This window comes from Haliotis rufescens, unplaced genomic scaffold (genome assembly GCF_023055435.1).
Source record: "Haliotis rufescens isolate VD_foot unplaced genomic scaffold, xgHalRufe1.0.p SCAF_14, whole genome shotgun sequence".
Classification (NCBI taxonomy): Eukaryota; Metazoa; Mollusca; class Gastropoda; order Lepetellida; family Haliotidae; genus Haliotis; species Haliotis rufescens.
In genome coordinates, this window is record NW_025963824.1 from 14,831,659 (window position 1) to 14,854,766 (window position 23,108).

At 43.0% G+C, this 23,108-nt stretch overlaps 1 protein-coding gene across 1 annotated transcript in view; it reads right to left on the reverse strand.

The window, feature by feature from the left end:
• LOC124117927 (glutathione hydrolase 1 proenzyme-like) overlaps nucleotides 1–20,562 on the reverse strand; it is a 38,835-nt gene extending 18,273 nt beyond the window's left edge. Inside the window, exons 1-5 of the mRNA XM_048395770.1 lie at nucleotides 20,430–20,562; nucleotides 11,582–11,809; nucleotides 6,296–6,418; nucleotides 5,442–5,542; nucleotides 530–719 (exon numbers count right to left, since the gene is read on the reverse strand). Of these exons, the coding sequence (XP_048251727.1) occupies nucleotides 530–719; nucleotides 5,442–5,542; nucleotides 6,296–6,418; nucleotides 11,582–11,809; nucleotides 20,430–20,545 (758 nt within the window). The 5' untranslated portion in view covers nucleotides 20,546–20,562. The remainder of the gene's footprint in view (nucleotides 1–529; nucleotides 720–5,441; nucleotides 5,543–6,295; nucleotides 6,419–11,581; nucleotides 11,810–20,429) is intronic.
• Between the last annotated feature and the right edge of the window lie 2,546 nt (nucleotides 20,563–23,108).

A 23,108-nucleotide genomic window follows, 5' to 3' on the forward strand; every position in this document is an offset into this window, starting at 1 on the left:
GAGTGAGTGAGTGAGTGAGTGAGTGAGTGAGTGAGGTTTTACGCCGCTTTTAGCAATATTCCAGCAATATCACGGCGGGGGACACCAGAAATGGGCTTCACACATCGTACCCATGTCGGGAATCGAACCCGGGTCTTCGGCGTGACGAGCGAACGCTTTAACCACTAGGCTACCCGACCGCCCCTCATCAAACCAGAAATCAGACAGGTTAATGCGTTACACTAGTTGTCATGACAGACTGATAATCGCTCGTGCCCATCTGACCAGCAACATTCAATTAATGCGAAGGCTGGTTGTACATCACATGGGAGCTTTATGACCAACGTCCCACGCCGTTGGGTCGTTCAGTTAGACGTACTCACATAACTCACCGAGTCATACCAACCGAAATATTTGTGGTCTCGAACGACAAGCATAGGTTGATTCGGCCCTTAAATTCGAGCCGGGAGTTCTCATATCGTTTTGTTGTACAAGTCACAAGCATGACTGCAACTATATTTTAGGCAACAAAGAAACACGTTGTGCTTACGTGAATGAACCGTTTCGAAGTAGGTCGACGGATCTGGATATTCCATAAGCCGTTGCCTTGGTTAACTTCACTCCTTCTCTGCACATCTTGATTGTTGGCTCAAAGAGATATTTCCACGGTAGTTTACCAAATCTCTGGTGGGCCTCCCAATACCCCATTAGTTCCCCCGGCACAGCAATAGCAAGGCCACCTGAAATTGAATATTGTGTCATATAATTATTATCGCTATGGCTCATGATACAGAGACCATTGGTGATGTAATGCATGACGTCACAGTAGATGACGTCACATCAAGACCGAACACTGTTGACGCCATGTTGACACTTTCAGCCTGCTACATGGTTTTAAATATTTGAGAAACATCCTGATTATCATTCCACGTTTGTCAGTACCGTATATATAGAGACATGCATCACTCACTCACTCACTCACTCACTCACTCAGATAACTTCTCACTCCCTCCCTCACTCCCTCACTCCCTCCCTCACTCACTCACTCACTTACCCACTCACTCACTCACTCACTCACTCACTCACTCACCCCTCTCCCAATTCCATAAAAATAAATTAACATTTGGCAAGAAATACTATAGAAAAATACCAGTATTTCATTCACCAAAAATCCAAAATCGAAATATTTTCATCGTCGTAGATTATTTCGCGTTGCCGCATGTGCAGCCTCACTTGTGACTGACAACAACTTGTGCTTCTGTTATAGTGATTTTACCTGCGCTTCGGAGTAAAAATTGATATTTCATTGACGAATGATTATGGTTTGGATGCAGAAATGTCCGGAAGGTGTTGTTAAACGTACTGGATATTTCTTGTACTTCCATAAAACGACACGTTCCCTTTCCTGTCCCGAATAAAGAAATGTGTGAATAGTATTCATGGTGTCCCCATCGGGATGTCACTCACTCACTCACTCACTCATACCTACCCATTGTTCCCTTAGATTTCCGGTGACATGATGCCCACAAGGCCAGTTGATATACAGGAAAATTTAAAAGTGACGTTTACAAAGTATGACAAGAGATAACGGAACTACTTTTCATGGGCCATCCCCGAGTAGGACAATTCTACTGCACTTTGGTCACTTTGGTCACTGTATTCCAAAGTAATTGGTAATTACCGGTGTACGAAATTTATTTCTTACATGCTAAGTACTTCAAAAAGGCCACTGGTGCATGTATCGGATGTTCTAAACAAGGAGATTGATACAGTCGACAAACCGTGTCTGAAGTAGATGAGAGGGACAGAAAAGCGGTAATAGCAAAAAAGGTCGGTTTTTTTGTTTCCAGACAAAAACATTTCCACCGACCAATGAAGGGGTTAATCATCTCTAAACAAATTGTTGACAGAGATACGTGACATCCATGACATAATCTCTATTCATATTAGGCTATATAGTCATATTGTAATCTGAGTTGTAGCAAAATGACATATGCAGGGTTTCAGGCGACGCAGAAAGGCGAGGTGAGGTGAGGTGAGGTGAGGTGAGGTGAGGTGAGGTGAGGTGAGGTGAGGTGAGGTGAGGTGAGGTGAGGTGAGGTGACATCTGCAGGGTTTCAGGCGACGCAGAGAGGTGAGGTGAGGTGGGGTGACATCTGCAGGGTGTCTGGCGACGCAGAACGGTGAGGTGAGGTGAGGTGAGGTGAGGTGAGGTGAGGTGAGGTGAGGTGAGGTGAGGCGAGGTGACATCTGCAGGGTTTCAGGCGACGCAGAAAGGTGAGGTGAGGTGAGGTGACATCTGCAGGGTGTCTGGCGACGCAGAAAGGTGAGGTGAGGTGACATCTGCAGGGTTTCAGGCGACGCAGAAAGGTGAGGTGAGGTGAGGTGACATCTGCAGGGTTTCAGGCGACGCAGAAAGGTGAGGTGAGGCGAGGTGACATCTGCAGGGTTTCAGGCGACGCAGAAAGGTGAGGTGAGGTGAGGTGACATCTGCAGGGTGTCTGGCGACGCAGAAAGGTGAGGTGAGGTGACATCTGCAGGGTTTCAGGCGACGCAGAAAGGTGAGGTGAGGTAAGGTGACATCTGCAGGGTGTCTGGCGACGCAGAAAGGTGAGGTGAGGTGACATCTGCAGGGTGTCTGGCGACGCAGAAAGGTGAGGTGAGGTGACATCTGCAGGGTGTCTGGCGACGCAGAAAGGTGAGGTGAGGTGAGGTGAGGTGAGGTGAGGTGAGGTGAGGTGAGATTGGGTTTAATTCGCGTTCCAAATTATCTCCGGGCGGGCGCTCTAACACTAGACCACAGAGGCGGCCGCGACGCAGAAATGCGCCCGCAGAAGGCACTAATGTATAGAATGGACGCAGAAACAAATATGTCTCGTATAGCACTAAATTCTTGGCAAAAGCATATATAGTTCCTGTAATTAAAGTAATTATTAAATCTTACAGTACGTTACGCTTCGCCATTTTTTTACTTTACAGGACCCTCATATTTCTGTATGGACTCTTGAATTAATTATCTGGGGTCCGATGGATTTTAGTTTTGTAGGTCAAGGTACAACGCTGGATTTCAGTGACCAATCAATTTCACGTCACTCTTATCTGCAAAGTTTAAAAAAAATTATTTTTATTCAATTCAGTATATGAAGTAACATGACATGTAATATACTTATTAAGTATAGGATAAAACACGTCAGAGGGTTATTATGCTATTTAAAACCCGCATCCCGGGGGATTTTCCGAGGGAAAGGGGTTTTAAATATCATAACAACCCGAGGGGAAGTGTTTTATCTTACTTATAAACCGATTTTGAACCTTAAAATTATCCCCAAACTAAATTTCAACTCGTTATAAGTGTACAATAAAGCACGTCCAAGGGTTCTTATCACATTTAAAACACGCATCCCAAGGATAACGGTTTTAGATATAATAAAAACCGACGGGAAGTGTTTTATCTAACTTATGAACCGAAAAAAGAAACTTAAAACAACATTTATCAACATTTTTATGTTTCGAACATACTTCCCATGAACCTTAGGAAACGGGCGTAAAATATATGTTGCTGGCGTACGTTCTTGAAAAGGACATTCTAAAAAGCAGTACGGCCAATCAACACCCCTGTAGCCTTGTGGTACACTCACTGGGCTACAGATATGAAGGTTACGAGTTCTATCCTCGGGAATACATAGAAAACATTTGACATATGATTTTTACTTTTCATTACATGTTACAATCTGAACGGAAGTTATATTAATAAAATCCCTTGGATATTATAACACATTATGTATTGGAGAAAACACGCTTACGAGGTTTTGGTAGACAGAGCATGCCCTGGGGAGAGGGAAAAACCAAGGGGACATGCTCTGTCTACCGAAACCGAGGGAAAGTGTTTTTCCATACTTATAAATCGTCTAAATTGATTAAATGTTATAACGAGCATCTATAAATGAGGCGCTTAATTATAGCGCTTCCTTGAAGACGGGATATCATAACTTGCACGTGAAATTCGCTGACTTGCCAGGCGTTCAAGAGCACTTGGATGTGTCAACAACAAAACACAACTAAAATACTTACTTTTAAATGAAAGTGAAATCATCGGTTTCTAAATGTTTGTGTTGCAATATTCCACTTCTTTTAAACCTTTCAAAACGAAAATTCGCGAATTTTAAAGGTGTTTTTTTGCTTTACAAGATTGTCGACTTTAAACAATCCAACTGTTACATAGAGGTAGTTGTGACGTAACGGCTAGCAGTTACTGCACGTGCAAATTGTGCAGCATTGATAAGCACTTGTTTAAAAGCATGTGTTTTGAAACCTCGCTGTCCTTTCACCGGAGACTCTGAAGTGATGTCGCTTTTAAATGTCCACGCGGAACTGTACACATGACATTCAATTTTAATTGAATTAAAATTTTGAATTGCTACTTGTTGTAATTTTTTCAGTTACTTGGTTAAAACTGGGATTTGAGGTTTTACATTCAACGTAAAACCTCCCGAACGAAAATAAGACCTCACAATAGGTTTTAATGCCTATAGAAAGAACTCTCTTACTTAATAAAGATTCCAATGAAAAGGTTTATAAACAGCAAATATGACTTGAATATCCTATAAAATCCAGGGGATATTTTATATAATCCCAGGGACATTACAACGTCCCTGTTTATGAGATTTAACCCGACTGGAGAACAATGGGATGACGTCACCGGAGGTTTATAAGCGTAGTTACATACCTATACAGCAGACACATTTTAGTTGTCTGGTCAGGACACAGGTGTACAGCAATGTTAACATTATCTGCAAAGTTCATAACGATAGCGTTACGAGGGGCGTTCAATAAGTTTTGCAACTTCAATATAAGACCAAGTCGCAGAATATCTTTTGCACTTTTTCAATACAACCACTATTCACCTCAATACACTTATTTCATTTGTCCTTCAAGCTTTTAATACCACTTTCATAGAAATCCCCAGGAAATAGGAAATAGTGACTGGGGACTAAGTCTGGGCTGTAGGTCGGGTGATTTAACTGTACAGCCGTGACTTAGCCCCCAGTGACTATTTCCTGTTCCGGCAAATGAAATCTGCCCTATGTGGAAGACGCTTCCAGGATGACGAAGACATAAAGGCTGCCACAGAGGCGTGGTTAGAGGGCCAATCTGCGGATTTCTATAAAAGCGTAACTTTCGTTTCGATTTTATATTTAAATAATCTTCTGTTTTGTTTTTCAAAAAGCTATAAAAATTTCACTTGTTTAAATTTGATTTAATACACACACTTTATATCATATAAATACAAATATTACTCAATTATAAAATTTAAAACATGCACCCTGGTGACGAAAGTCATAATATGACATTCGACAAAGAATACATTCTCCTTCAAAGGCAATCACCACAAGATGATTGTATCTGCTCTGAGAGCAAAATGGACCTGTGACGGTTAGATGCCCTGTTTTCTTGCAACTCACCGTTGAGGGATGCACCCTTCTCTCGTTCAACGTACATGGTGCTGTTGGCGGCCAAGGGCGCCCTTTCTCGAGCATCCAAAACGTGTGACATACCCGATGTTCTAGTCACACAAAAGAAGAAATGTTTGACAAGAGTTACCTTGCAACGTTTCAAAGAACTCAAAGTAGCAAACAAAACAAACTGGGGGAAGGGTGATAGCGGGATCATGATAAACTTGTCTTTTAAAAAAAGGCTTCGCCTCAGGTCAACAAAAGAAAAAATATGTTGTGGGTCAAAGAAAAATGTTTGGTTCCTCAAATCTCAGAACACAACGCTATATTTTGACAGGAATTATGAACTATTATTTCAATAATAAAATTCCTGGTCCTCATCCAGGTCCTGTATTGCTGTTCAGTGAGTGAGTTGAGTTTTTAGCATTATACCAGCAACATAACGGCAGAGGACATCAGACATGGGCTTAGCACTTTCTACTCGTGTGGGGATTCAAACCCGGATCTTCGGCGTGACGAGTAAACGCTTTAACTACTAGGCTACCCCACCGCCCTCATTTTCAAGATAATATTACTTTTTTGTCAGGTTCTCCTTTGATTTTCGTTCATGTTTATTGTTACTGTAGATTGAATTCAAAACAATCCCATGGCAATATATGTTTTAGATATATCTATTTAAATCAATCATTTCTTAGTCATTATTCTAGTGTATTGTAAACCAAACATTTTACAAAGACTATCTGGCAGCATTGTTCTTTAATAATGAACAAGGAACAATGTACAGTTTCTTATGGACAGATGCCATTATATGCCAGATTTTATAATTTATGAGTTATTTTTCTGGGTTCCTGGAATTATCTTACCTGTTGTAAACCGTCATAAAGAATCCTCCTCCTAGTCCGCAACTTTGTGCATTTAAAACACAGGAACATACTGCAGTGGCTATAGCTGCGTCCACTGCGGATCCACCTCTGGCCAACACGTTCCTGAGAAACAAACACATCTACTTGACAAGGCATAACAGACGGGGTTACCATCAAAGGAGGCACTGGTGGCATCAAATCACTGTATAGAGTGGTGTCCCTTGGATGTACCAGGAACATATGGCCGTTAGTTCGTTTGTACACTCTGGGGCGTATGTGTACATATTGTGACGGTTCACACTGGGACGTGTACGTATTGTGATCATACACTCTGGGACGTGTACGTATGGTGACGATACACTCTGGGACGTGTACGTATGGCGATGATACACTGTAGGACGTGTACGTATGGTGATACACTCTGGGACATGTACGTATTGTGACGGTATACTCTGGGACATGTACGTATGGTGAGGATATTCTCTAGGACGTGTACGTATGGCGAGGATACTCTCTAGGACATGTGCGTATGGCGAGGATACACTCAGGGACGTGTACGTATGGTGATGCACTATGGGGCGTGTATGTACAATGATGATACACTATGGGACGTGTACGTATGGTGATGATACACTCTGGGACGTGTACGTATGGTGATGATACACTCTAGGACGTGTACGTATGGTGATACACTATGGGACGTGTATGTACCATGATGATACACTCTGGGACGTGTACGTACGCTGATTATACGCTCTATGACGTGTACGTATGGTGATGATACACTCTGGGACGTGTACATATGGTGATACACTCTAGGACGTGTACGTATGGTGAGGATACACTCTGGGACGTGAAGGTTTGGTGATGCACTATGGAACGTGTATGTAACATGATGATACACTCTAGGACGTGTACGTATGGTGATACACTCTGGGACGTGTACGTAACACGATGATACACTCTAGGACGTGTACGTATGGTGATGCACTATGGAACGTGTATGTAACATGATGATACACTCTGGGACGTGTACGTAACACGATGATACACTCTAGGACGTGTACGTATGGTGATGCACTATGGAACGTGTATGTAACATGATGATACACTCTGGGACGTGTACGTATGGTGATACACTCTGGGACGTGTACGTACGGTGCTGATACGCTCTAGGACGTGTACGTATGGTGATACACTGCGGGACGTGTACGTATGGTGATGATATGCTCTAGGACGTGTGCGTATGGTGATACATTCTGGGACGTGCACGTATGGTGACGATACACTCTGGGAAATGTACGTATAGTGACGGTACACTCTGGGACATGTACGTATGGTGACGATACACTATGGGACATGTACGTATTGTGACGATACACTCTGGGACGTGTACGTTTTTTGACGATATACTCTGGGACATGTACGTATTGTGACGGTAAACACTGGGACATGTACGTATGGTGATGATACCCTCTGGTACGTGTACGTATGGTGACGATACACTCTTGGACATGTACGTATTGTGACGATTTACTCTGGGACATGTACGTATGATGACGATACACTCTGGGACGTGTACGTTTGGTGATACACTCTCGGACATGTGCCTATGGTGATGATACAATGTAGGACATGTACGTATTGTAACAATACACTCTGGGACATGTACGTATGGTGACGATATACTCTGGGACATGTACGTATGGTGACGGTACACTCTGGGACGTGTACGTATTGTGACAATACACTCTGGGACATGTACGTATGGTGACTATATACTCTGGGACGTGTACGTATGGTGACGATATACTCTGGGACGTGTACGTATGGTGATACCTTCTCGGACAAGTGCGTATGGTGATGATACACTGTAGCACGTGTACGTATGGTGACTGTATACTCTGGGACATGTACGTTTTGTGACGATACACTCTGGAACATGTACGTATTGTGACGATACACTCTAGGACATGAACGTATAGTGGTTATACACTGTAGGACATGTACGTATGGTGGTGATACACTCTAGGACATGTACGTATGGTGACGATGCACTCTTGGACGTGTACGTATAGTGGTGATACACTGTAGGACATGTACGTTATGTAAGCATACGCTCTAGGACGTGTATCTATGGCGACGATATACTATGGGACGTGAACGTACCGTGTTGATACGCTCTAGGACGTGTACGTATGGTGACGATACACTCTAGGCCGTGTACGTATGGTGATACACTCTGGGACGTGTGTGTATGCTGATGATACCCTCTAGGACGTGTACGTATGGTGATACACTGCGGGGCGTGAACGTACGGTGATGATATGCTCTAGGACATGTACGTATGGTGATACACTCTGGGACGTGTACGTATGGTGACGATATACTCCGGGACATGTACGTATGGTGACGGTACACTCTTGGACGTGTACGTATTGTGACAATACACTCTGGGACATGTACGTATGGTGACGATATGCTCTGGGACGTGTACGTATGGTGACGATATACTCTGGGACGTGTACGTATGGTGATACCTTCTCGGACAAGTGCGTATGGTGATGATACACTGTAGCACGTGTACGTATGGTGACAATATACTCTGGGACATGTACGTTTTGTGACGATACACTCTGGAACATGTGCGTATTGTGACGATACACTCTAGGACATGATGAACGTATCGTAGTTATACACTGTAGGACATGTACGTATGGTGACGATGCACTCTGGGTCGTGTACGTATGGTGAGGATACTCTCTAGGACATGTACGTATGGTGGTGATAAACTCTTGGACGTGTACGTATGGTGGTGATACACTGTAGGACATGTACGTATGGTAAGGACACGCTCTAGGACGTGTATCTATGGCGACGATACACTCTTGGACGTAAACGTATGGTGATGATACACTCTAGGACGTATACGTATGGTGATACACCCTGGGACATGTACGTACGGTGATGATACCCTCTAGGACGTGTACGTATGGTGATACACTGGGGGACATGTACGTATTGTGACGAAATACTCTGGGACATGTACGTATTGTGACGAAATACTCTGGGACATGTACGTATTGTGACGGTACACTCTGGAACGTGTACGTATGGTGACGATACACTGAGGGACATGTACGTATAGTGACGATACACTGAGGGACATGTACGTATTGTGACGGTACACTCTAGGACATATACGTATTGTGACGGTAGACTCTGGGACGTGTACGTATGGTGACGATACACTGAGGGACATGTACGTATTGTGACGGTACACTCTGGGACATGTACGTATTGTGACGGTACACTCTGGGACATGTTCGTATTGTGACGATACACTCTGGGACATGTACGTATTGTGACGAAATCCTCTGAGACATGTACGTATGGTGACGATACACTCTGGGACGTGTACGTATTTTGACGATAAACTCTGGATCATGTACGTATTTTGACGGTAATCTATGGGACATGTTCGTATTGTGATGATACACTCTGCTACGTGTACGTATGGTGACGATACACTCTTGGACATGTACGTATTGTAATGAAATACTCTGGGACATGTACGTCTGGTGACGATACACTCTGGGACATGTACGTATTGTGACGGTACTCTCCGGGACATGTACGTATGGTGACGATACACTCTGGGACATGTACGTATTGTGATGAAATACTCTGGAACATGTACGTATGGTGACGATACACTCTGGGACATGTACGTATGGTGACGGTACACTCTAGGACGTGTACGTATTGTGACGAAATACTCTGGGACGTGTACGTATGGTGACTATACACTCTAGAACATGTACTTATGGTGGTGATACACTCTAGGAAATGGACGTATGGTGGTGATACACTCTAGGACATGTACGTATGGTGACGATGCACACTTGGACGTGTACGTATGATGATACATTCTGGGACGTGTACGTTGGAAAGTGATACACTCTGGGACGTGTACGTATGGTGGTGATACACTCTGGGACGTGTACGTATGGTGATGATACACTTTTGGACGTGTACGTATGGTGATGATACACTCTAGGACGTGTACGTATGGTGATGATACACTCTGGGACGTGTACGTATGGCGAGGATACTCTCTAGGACATGTACGTATGGTGTTGATACACTCTGGGACGTGTACGCATTGTGATACACTCTAGGACGTGTACGTATGGTGATGATACACTCTGGGACATGTACGTATGGCGAGGATACTCTCTAGGACATGTACGTATGGTGTTGATACACTCTGGGACGTGTACGCATTGTGATACACTCTGGGACGTGTACGTATGGTGATGATACACTCTGGGACGTGTACGTATGGTGATGATATACTGTAGGACGTGTACGTATGGTGGTGATACTCTGTAGGACGTGTACGTATGGTGACACACTCTCGGATATGTTCGTATGGTGATGATACACTGTGTGACATGTAGGTATGGTGATACACTCTGGGACGTGTGCGTATGGTGTTGATACTCTGTAGGACGTGTACGTATGGTGAAGATACGCTCTGGGACGTGTACGTATGGTGATGATGCACTCTGGGACGTGTACGTATGGTGATGATACACTTTAGGACGTGTACGTATGGTGATACACTATGGGACGTGTGCGTATGGTGATGATATACTGTAGGACGTGTACGTATGGTGGTGATACTCTGTAGGACGTGTACGTATGGTGATGATACGCTCTGGGACGTGTACGTATGGTGATGATGCACTCTGGGACGTGTACGTATGGTGATGATACACTATAGGACGTGTACGTATGGTGATACACTCTGGGACGTGTGCGTATGGTGATGATATACTGTAGGACGTGTACGTATGGTGGTGATACTCTGTAGGACGTGTACGTATGGTGATGATACGCTCTGGGACGTGTACGTATGGTGATGATGCACTCTGGGACGTGTACGTATGGTGATGATACACTATAGGACGTGTACGTATGGTGATACACTCTGGGACGTGTGCGTATGGTGATGATATACTGTAGGACGTGTACGTATGGTGGTGATACTCTGTAGGACGTGTACGTATGGTGATGATACGCTCTGGGACGTGTACGTATGGTGATGATGCACTCTGGGATGTGTACGTATGGTGATGATACACTCTAGGACGTGAACATATGGTGGTGACACAATCTGGGACGTATACGTAACGTGATCATACACTATGGGTCGTGTACGTAACTTGATGATACACTACGGGACGTGTACGTATGGTGATGATACACCCAGGGACTTACGTTCCAACTTCGGAGCAGCGCATAGTATCAGAGGCGACAGAGGCAAATCTGAAACTTCCTGTTTTAGATTTCCCTTCTTGTACCGATGGCGGAGCCGCTGTCGTCATCTCTGCTGATGCAACCGCCCTCTGACGTGGACCTAGACCGTAGCCAAGACCAAATGCTAGACCGAGAGCTATCAGCATCGACCCGGCGAGGATAGCGTATATCAGAGGCCTACTGGCGGATCTGTAACATAACGTGTGATGTTAATTATCATATCATGTTGCACGGATCGGATGGAAGATCAGGACCAGCTACATGTTACACAGAAGGGGTGGACCATCAGGACCAGCTACATGTAGACAGAACGGATGGAAGATCAGGAACAGAAAGGGTGGACGATCAGGAACAAGTATATGTTAGACAGAAGGGATGGACCATCAGGACCAACTACATGTTAGTCAGAAGGAATGGAAGATCAGGACCAGCTACATGTTAAACAGAAGGGGTGGACCATCAGGAACATGTATATGTCAGACAGAAGGGGTGGCTCATCAGGAACAAATATATGTTAGACATAAGGGTTGGACCATCAGGAACTATATATGTTAGACAGAAGGGGTGGACCATTAGGAACATATATATGTTTGACAGAAGGGTTGGACCATCAGGAACATATCCATGTTAGACAGAAGGGGTGGTCCATAAGAAACAGGAGTAAAATGCAACCACGTGTCTGAAACTTGAATTTCACTATTTATAGGGTAGGGGAACTGCAGCAACACGTAAAGCACGCTTTCCTTGTGGCATCTGGACAAATTTGGGTTCATGAAACTATGGAAGCCTAATTCGGTTACATCATAATATTTCGTATTTCTGATTCCCACACGTGAAATCAAGAGACTATGATTATGGTGGCGCTTAACTTTTGTGCATGTGTATATGTTAGACAGAAGGGCTTGACGATCATGAACATATATGTTAGACAGAAGGGGTGGACGATCAGGAACATAATTATATATGTTAGACAGCATAAGGGGTTGACGATCATGAACATAAATATGTTAGACAGAAGGGATGGAGGATCAGGAACATATACGTTAGACAGAAGGGGTGGACGATCAGGAACATAATTATATATGTTAGACAGCAGAAGGGGTGGACGATCAGGAACATATACGTTACACAGAAGGGGTGGACGATCAGGAACATATATATGTTTGACAAAAGAGGTGGACCATCAGGAACATATATATGTTAGACAGAAGGGATGGACCATTAGGAACATATATATCTTAGACAGAAGAGGTGGACCGTCAGGAACATATATATGTTAAACAGAGGGTTGGACCATCAGGAACAAGTATATGATAGACAGAAGGGGTGGACCATCAGGAACATATACATGTTAAACAGAAGGATTGGACCATCAGGAACATATATATGTTTGACAGAAGGGTTTGACCATCAGGAACATATATATGTTTGATAGAAGGGGTGGACCATCAGGAACATATCCATGTTAAACAGAAGGGGTGTACGATCAGGAACATATATGTTTTAGACAGAAGGGGTGGACCATCAGGAACATATATATGTTTGACAGAAGGGGACGACCATCAGGAACATATATATGTTAGAGAGAAGGGATGAACGATCAGGAAGATATATATGTTAGACAGAAGGGGTGGACCATCAGGAACATATATATGTTTTACAAAATTGGTGGACCATCAGGAACATATATATGTTTGACAGAAGGGTTGGACCATCAGGAACATATATATGTTTGACAGAAGGGGTGGACGATCAGGAACATATCCATGTTAAACAGAAGGGGTGGACGATCAGGAACTTATATATTTTAGACAGAAGGGGTGGACCATCAGGAACATATATATGATTGACAGAAGGGGTGGACCATCAGGAACATATATATGTTAGACAGAAGGGGTGGACCATCAGGAACATATATATGTTAGACAGAAGGGGTGGACCATCAGGAACATATCCATGTTAGACAGAAGGGGTGGACGATCAGGAATATATTTTTTTTAGACAGAAGAGGTGGACCATCAGGAACATATATATGTTAGAGAGAAGGGATGGACGATTAGGAAGATATATATGTTAGACAGAAGGGGACGACCATCAGGAACATATATATGTTAGAGAGAAGGGATGGACGATTAGGAACATATATATGTTAGACAGAAGGGGTGGACGATCAGGAACATAAATATGTTAGGCAGAAAGGGTGGACCATCAGGAACAATTACATGTTAGACAGAAGGGGTGGACGATCAGGAACATATATATGTTTGACAAAAGGGGTGGACCATCAGGAACATATATATGTTAGACAGAAGGGGTGGACGATCAGGAAGATAGATATGTTAGACAGAAGGGATGGACCATTAGGAACATATATATCTTAGACAGAAGGGGTGGACCATCAGGAACATGTATATGTTAGACAGAGGGTTGGACGATCAGGAACAAGTATATGTTAGACAGAAGGGGTGGACCATTAGGAACATATACATGTTAAACAGAAGGGTTGGACCATCAGGAAGATATGTATGTTAGACAAAAAGGTGGACCATCAGGAACATATATATGTTTGGCAGAAGGGGACGACCATCAGGAACATATATATGTTAGAGAGAAGGGATGGACGATCAGGAAGATATATATGTTAGACAGAAGGGGTGGACCATCAGGAACATATATATATGTTTGACAGAAGGGGTGGACCATCAGGAACATATATATGTTAGACAGAAGAGATGGACCATCAGGAACATATATATGTTTGACAGAAGGGGTGGACCATCAGGAACATATATATGTTTGACAGAAGGGGTGGACCATCAGGAACATATATATGTTTGACAGAAGGGGTGGACCATCAGGAACATATATATGTTTGACAGAAGGGGAGGACCATCAGGAACATATATATGTTAGACAGAAGGGGTGGACCATCAGGAACATATATATGTTTGACAGAAGGGGTGGACCATCAGGAACATATATATGTTTGACAGAAGGGGTGGACCATCAGGAACATATATATGTTAGACAGAAGAGATGGACCAGCAGGAACATATATATGTTTGACAGAAGGGGTGGACCATCAGGAACATATATATGTTAGACAGAAGGGGTTGACCATCAGGAACATATATATGTTAGACAGAAGGGGTGGACCATCAGGAAGATATATATGTTAGACACAAGGGGTGGACGATTAGCAACATATATATTTTGACAGAAGGGGTGGACGATCAGGAACATATATATGTTAGACAGAAAGGGTGGACCATCTGGAACATATATATGTTTGACAGAAGGGGTGGACCATCACGAACATATCCATGTTAAACAGAAGGGGTGGATGATCAGGAACATATATATGTTAGACAGAAGGGATGGACCATCAGGAAGATATACATGTTAGACAGAAGGGGACGACCATCAGGAACATATATATGTAAGACAGAAGGGGTGGACCATCAGGAACATATATATGTTAGACAGAAGGGGACGACCATCAGGAACATATATATGTTAGAGAGAAGGGATGGACGATTAGGAAGATAGATATGTTAGACAGAAGGGGTGGACCATCAGGAACATATACATGTTAGACAGAAGTGGACGACCATCAGGAACATATATATGTTAGAGAGAAGGGATAGACGATTAGGAAGATAGATATGTTAGACAGAAGGGGTGGACCATCAGGAACATATACATGTTAGACAGAAGGGGCGACCATCAGGAACATATATATGTTAGAGAGAAGGGATGGACGATTAGGAAGATAGATATGTTAGACAGAAGGGGTGGGCGATCAGGAACATATATATGTTAGACAGAAGGGATGGACGATCAGGAACATACATATGTTAGACAGAAGGGATGGACCATCAGGAACATATATATGTTAGACAGAAGGGGTGGACCATCAGGAACATATACATGTTAGACAGAAGGGGTGGACCATCAGGAAGATATCCATGTTAGACAGAAGGGGTGGACGATCAGGAAGATTCCCATGTTAGACAGAAGGGGTGGACGATGAGGAAGATAGATATGTAAGAGAGAAGGGGTGGACCATCAGGAACATATACATGTTGGAAAGAAGGGGACGACCATCAGGAACATATATATGTTAGAGAGAAGGAATGGACGATTAGGAAGATATATATGTTAGACAGAAGGGGTGGACGATTAGGAAGATACCTATATTAGACAGAAGGGGTGGACCATCAGGAACATATACATGTTAGACAGAAGGGGTGGACCATCAGGAACATATATATGTTAGACAGAAGGGATGGACGATCAGGAACATATATATGTTAGACAGAAGGGGTGGACCATCAGGAACATATATATGTTAGACAGAAGGGATGGACGATCAGGAACATATATATGTGAGACAGAAGGGGTGGACCATCAGGAACATATACATGTTATACAGAAGGGGAGGACCATCAGGAACATATATATGTTTGACAGAAGGGGTGGACCATCAGGAAGATAAATATATAAGAGAGAAGGGGTGTACCATCAGGAACATATATATGTTTGACAGAAGGGGTGGACCATCAGGAACATATATATGTTAGACAGAAGGGATGGACGATCAGGAACATATATATGTTAGACAGAAGGGGTGGACCATCAGGAACATATATATGTTAGACAGAAGGGATGGACGATCAGGAACATATATATGTGAGACAGAAGGGGTGGACCATCAGGAACATATACATGTTATACAGAAGGGGAGGACCATCAGGAACATATATATGTTTGACAGAAGGGGTGGACCATCAGGAAGATAAATATATAAGAGAGAAGGGGACGAACATCAGGAACATATATATGTTTGACAGAAGGGGTGGACCATCAGGAACATATACATGATAGATAGAAGGTGTGGACCATCAGGAAGATATATATGTTTGACAGAAGGGGTGGACCATCAGGAAGATATATATGGTAGATAGAAGGGGTGGACCATCAGGAACATATACATGTTAGACAGAAGGGGACGACCATCAGGGACATATATATGTTAGAGAGAAGGGATGGACGATTAGGAAGATATATATGTTAGACAGAAGGGGTGGACCATGAGGAACATATATATGTTAGACAGAAGGGGTGGACCATCAGGAACATATATATGTTAGACAGAAGGGGTATGGGGATCAGGAAGATATACATGTTAGACAGAAGGGGTGGACCATCAGGAACATATATATGTTAGACAGAAGGGGTATGAGGATCAGGAACATATATATGTTAGACAGAAGGGGTGGACCATCAGTTACATATATATGTTAGACAGAAGGGGTGGAGGATCAGGAAGATATATATGTTAGACAGAAGGGGTTGACCATCAGGAACATATACATGATAGATAGAAGGGGTGGACCATCAGGAACATATATATGTTTGACAGAAGGGGTGGACCATCAGGAAGATATACATGTTAGATAGAAGGGGTGGACCATCAGGAACATATACATGTTAGACAGAAGGGGACGACCATCAGGGACATATATATATGTTAGGCAGTAGGGGTGGACCATCAGGAACATATATATGTGTTAGACAAAAGGGATGGACCATCAGGAACATATATATGTTTGACAGAAGGGGTGGACTTTATTGCGAGCGTTCAGCCATACGTTGGGCAAACGAGATGCACTGTTTAAATCTATTTGTTATCTCTCACGTGTCACATATGAAAGCTGAGAAACTGAACTAGGCTGTCTGTCTGCAACCACGATACTGTCGTCAATGACAGTGAAATTAAGTCTATTATTGTTAGTGAGCTGGGCTTTCTGTCTATAACCATCATACTGTCGTCAATGACAGTGACATTAAGTCTATTATTGTTTGTGAACTAGGCTTTCTGTCAACAACCACTTTATAGTGTCTTCAATGACAGTGACATTAAGTCTATTATTGTTAGTGAACTAGGCTTTCTGTCAACAACCACTTTATAGTGTCTTCAATGACAGTGACATTAAGTCTATTATTGTTAGTGAACAAGGCTTTCTGTCAACAACCACTTTATAGTGTCTTCAATAACAGTGACATTAAGTCTATTATTGTTAGTGAACAAGGCTTTCTGTCTATAACCACTATACTGTCGTCAATGACAGTGACATTAAGTGTATTATTGTTAGTGAACTAGGCTTTCTGTCAACAACCACTTTATAGTGTCTTCAATGACAGTGACATTAAGTCTATAATAGTAAGTGAGCTGGGCTTTCTGTCTATAACCACTATACTGTCTTCAATGACAGTGACATTAAGTCTATTATTGAAAGTGAACAAGGCTTTCTGTCTATAACCACTATACTGTCGTCAATGACAGTGACATTAAGTCTATTATTGTTAGTGAACTAGGCTTTCTGTCAACAACCACTTTATAGTGTCTTCAATGACAGTGACATTAAGTCTATTATTGTTAGTGAACTAGTCTTTTGGTCAACAACCACTTTATAGTGTCTTCAATGACAGTGACATTAAGTCTATTATTGTTAGTGAACTAGGCTTTCTGTCAACAACCACTTTATAGTGTCTTCGATGACAGTGACATTAAGTCTATTATTGTTAGTGAACTAGGCTTTCTGTCAACAACCACTTTATAGTGTCTTCAATGACAGTGACATTAAGTGTATTATTGTTAGTGAACTAGGCTTTCTGTCAACAACCACTTTATAGTGTCTTCAATGACAGTGACATTAAGTCTATTATTGTTAGTGAACTAGGCTTTCTGTCAACAACCACTTTATAGTGTCTTCAATGACAGTGACATTAAGTCTATTATTGTTAGTGAACAAGGCTTTCTGTCAACAAGCACTTGATAGTGTCTTCAATGACAGTGATATTAAGTCTATTATTGTTAGTGAACTAGGCTTTCTGTCAACAACCACTTAAAAGTGTCTTCAATGCACGACAAACGAGAGTGACATGAAGCATCTGCCGAACATCTGCCGAGGTGAGGTGAGGTGAAATGGGGTTTAACGTCGCGTCCAAGATTATTGCACTTATATAGCGACGTGCATGCACGTGTATGTATGTGTGAGGCTGCTTGTACTAGTCCGGACTGATGCCGATTTATAGTGCTAGCTCACTGAGATACCATGCCGCAGTTTAACATGAATATCCCACTCAGACACAGTACACTGACTCCGAGCCGACCAGTCCTCGTTTTAGCCCCTTAATGCTGAGCGCCAGACAGGGTAACAACAAGTACCATGTTTTAACGTATTTTGGTATGACGCGGCCGGGGATCGAACCCCGGACCTTCCGCTCTCCGGGCGGACGCTCTACCACTAGACCACGGAGCCGGTCCATCTGCCGAGATTGTGGTCTACGACGACTCCTTTGTATGTCGACGATGTCCTCCTTGAACCACCCAGATCGATTCTGATAAAGGACTGGACATTTATAATAGGGTGTGTGTTCTTTTGTTCTTCTTTCTTTCTTTTTTTGGGGGTGTGGGGGGTGGGGGGAGGGGGGGGGGGTGTTGGAGATTGGCCTTAGGCTATCAAGCTTTGCCACACACACACATCATTTTCTGTAATATAATTTTCATGACCCCCCATCCTATATCAAATTAGTTGCCCCTACATATTGTCCCATATAATTAATGACCTTTCTCTTAGTCTAATACAGCGCCGAGCAGCCCAAGAACTCAGCTACATGTCGATATGCTTTCCCTTCACGGTCTCACAACGACTTGAAAGTTTGCCAACTGCGTTGTGAAATGGTTCATTTTTTAGAGCCCGGTTTTCGCGTTGTCGGGACCGTTCAACAGGTTTGACTGGCTTGATGGATATTGACGCCCTGTCTATCGGGTATCGGTGGTCGTTGGTCGCATGAACCTTATAGGGTTGTATGCGTTTTAACAGCTTTAGACTACAGATGCAGATATTAGTCGTGATAGGACAGTAAGGCTACTTCATTTGGTACCGTTTGAGTTAAACATACATTTTATATTATCCACAAGCAAACGGATTGGACACGTGTCTTCACAACTTTGGTAACCCTCTCCCGAAATATTGAAATGACTGACGTTGAATAATATCACAATTGAGGCTATACACAGAGAAGCAGCAGGAAACAGAGTCTTGCATTTATTTAAATCTTTTAGTGTAGTTGATATACGTATGGACATACCCTTGAAGATCCGGGGTAGAAGAGGTCTTCAGCAACCGAAGCTTGCCGTGAAAGGTGACTACGTAAAAGGTAGGCTTAAGCACCTGCAGTCCCGGTACTGATGGCATGGCGTATATATAAGTGTAACCTCCAGTGTGCAAGACCCGTAAAGATCCGGGATAGAAGAGGTCTTCAGCAACCCATGTTTGCTGTAAAAGGCGACTATGCTTGTCGTAAGAGGCGACTAACGGGGTCGGGTGGTCAGGCTTGCTGACCTGATTGATACATGTCATCGTATCCCAATTGCGTGGATCGATGCTCATGATGTGAATCACTGGATTGTCTGGTCCAGACTCCATTATTTACCGACCGCCGTCATATAGCTAGAATATTGCTGAGTGCGGCGTTAAACAACAAACAAACAAACAAACAAACAAACCAATGGACAGAGTGAAACTGCACATTGTCGTAGTTGCGCTGAGCTCCTATTTATAAATTATGACATACCAGGGACTAGCTTCTTTTCACAAATGGCAGTTATGCTATTGAACATGATATTTGTCAAGTTTGATAAAATGCACATTGTTTTAAAAAGTGATTACGTTTTCACACTGAGAACTGATGGGAGATGGGATCTTCCAATAGTAATTGTTGAATGTAATTATCTTACCCCTTAAACGTCCCTTCTTCCTCGTCGCCTTCCATCGTATATCCACTACGTGTTGGATCAGTGCTGAATGTGCGTAACTTTAGGCGTGTTAAAGTTAAGCTTGACCTATAGGGCATTCACGGGTTATGCCGTCTATTATTCGGGGGAGTTGGGATTTTCTTTAGAGACACAATATCATTTCTGTGAAAGGACGAGCTGAACTATGCCTTTCAATGGATATTGGTTCAGTATGGAATCCTAGAAGGGACATTGTCGCGTTGTCGCGTTGTCGCCCTTACAAAAACAAGCAAAAAGTGTTAAAATTAAAGCACGACAATGCGACAACGCGATATTACCGCCATTTGTCGCATTGTCGCGTTGTCACGCCTTGAATAATATCGCTTTTCATTTTACCAAAGGGCGACAATGCGACAACGCGACATCTTTCAAGGTCAAAATATGTCGCGTTGTCGTCCCATAAAAAATGTGTAAAAAAGGCGTTAAAATGCGCAAAAATGCGACAGATTGATTATGTCGCATTGCCGCGTTGCCGCCCTTTTCGATTAATGCAGTTGGTGTCGCATGTGTTTTAAGTGAATTAAGTTACGTATGCGCAGCAATGGTTATACTCCTTTTCAAACCCCAGTGGTCTTTTGCTTGCTCCAATTGTTCTAAAACCATAGTAGCAATGGCAGCGTGGGTTGCCTTTCTCAAAATTAAACACATCTTTCATCGTTGCTCTAGAAATTAGTTCATATATCGTTATTGTCTTTGTCGTTTTTTATAAACCAAACGTATTTTCACGACAAGAAACAAACACTTTGCATTTCTATGTAATCTAATAACGGTCATATTAGACGGCTCAATTCGTTGTGCAGAGTTGCATCCCCGAGACGTACCAGATAACTGTGATCGTGGGTTCGAATCCCACCACCATACACTGTTACGTGTCGATTCCCAAATTGAAACAATATGTTAACCCTGAAAAAATTACGTAAAAGAGCTTAATGTGAAACCAACAAACAACCAACAAATGGTGTACAATTAATAATTGTATTACAAACTTAACTCGGTTTACAAATCAACACAAATTACTGCACAACAATTACAGTAGCAGTACACAATAAAGTGGTTGTACAATATTCGATGGCAATATATGATATGAAGGCAGTGGTCAGTGTCCAGTACGAAAATACAGTGGTGATAGCAAAAGTCAGTGATGATAGTATATTACCCCAGCGGCGACGGTTGTCAAGGTTCTGAGATGGGTCTGGGGTGATCCTCACACGAAAGCTGGTCTTGTGTATTCTCAGATGAAAATGTGTAATGAAATGTGTGAGATGCGAGAGGCATGCTCTTGTCCCCTTATACACCGCCTAACTCGCTTCCAAAACTTTCTACACAGTGATAGACCCAAGCTTGCTGTAAAAGGTGACTATCCTTGTCGTTAGAGGCGACTAACGGGATCGGGTGGTCAGGCTCGCTGACTTGGTTGATGCATGTCCTCGATCCCAATTGCGTGGATCGATGTTCATGATGTGAATCAGTGGATTGTCTGGTCTAGACTCGATTATTTAAAGACCGGCGTCATATAGCTGTAAAATTAAACAACAAACAAACAAACCAAAAAATCCCAATGCGCCTGAACCACTACTGCAGCAACTACAACTACTACCAAATGCGACAAGATGCTACGACATCACCTACTACACAACTAGTAATCTTGACAATCTTGAACACAACAACAACAGGTGACTTGAGGTGAAATTGGGTTTAATGTCGCATCCAAGATTATTGCACGTGTGTGCGTGTGTGGCTGCTTGTACCACTCCGGACTGATGCCGATTTATAGTACTAGCCCACTGAGATACCATGCTGCAGTTTAACATGAATACCCCACTCAGACACAGTATACTGATTCCGAGCCGACCAGTCCTTGTTTTAGCCCCTTAATGCCTAGCGCCAGACAGGGTAACAACAAGTACCATGTTTTAACGTCTTTTGGTATGACGCGGCTTGGATCAAACCCCGGACCTTCCGCTCTCCGGGCGGACGCTCTGCCACTAGACCACGGAGGCGGTTACACCAACAACAACTACTGCTACAACTACTATAACCACCAATACTACAACTGTGTAAGGAGTCAACTCGTCACAGCACGATAAAGGACTGTCTGTTTTCACTCGTACACACAATGGTTTGTGATTGAGTGAGTCAACGGGTGAGTATGTTATTTTCCGCAATATCCTAGTCATTCACAGAACGATAAAGGAGGCCAGCATTTGTTCTATTCACGAGGTGGTGAGGTGAGGTGAAATTGGGTTTAACGTCGCGTCCAAGATTATTGCACTTATATAGCGACGTGCATGCACGTGTATGTGTGTGTGTGGCTGCTTGTACTGGTCCGGACTGATGCCGATTTATAGTGCTAGCTCACTGAGATACCATGCCGCAGTTTAACATGAATACCCCACTCAGACACAGTATACTGATTCCGAGCCGACCAGTCCTTGTTTTAGTCCTTAATGCTGAGCGCCAGACAGGGTAACAACAAGTACCATGTTTTAACGTATTTAGGTATGACGCGGCTGGGATCAAACCCCGGACCTTCCGCTCTCCGGGCGGACGCTCTACCACTAGACCACGGAGGCGGTTACACCAACAACAACTACTGCTACAACTACTATAACCACCAATACT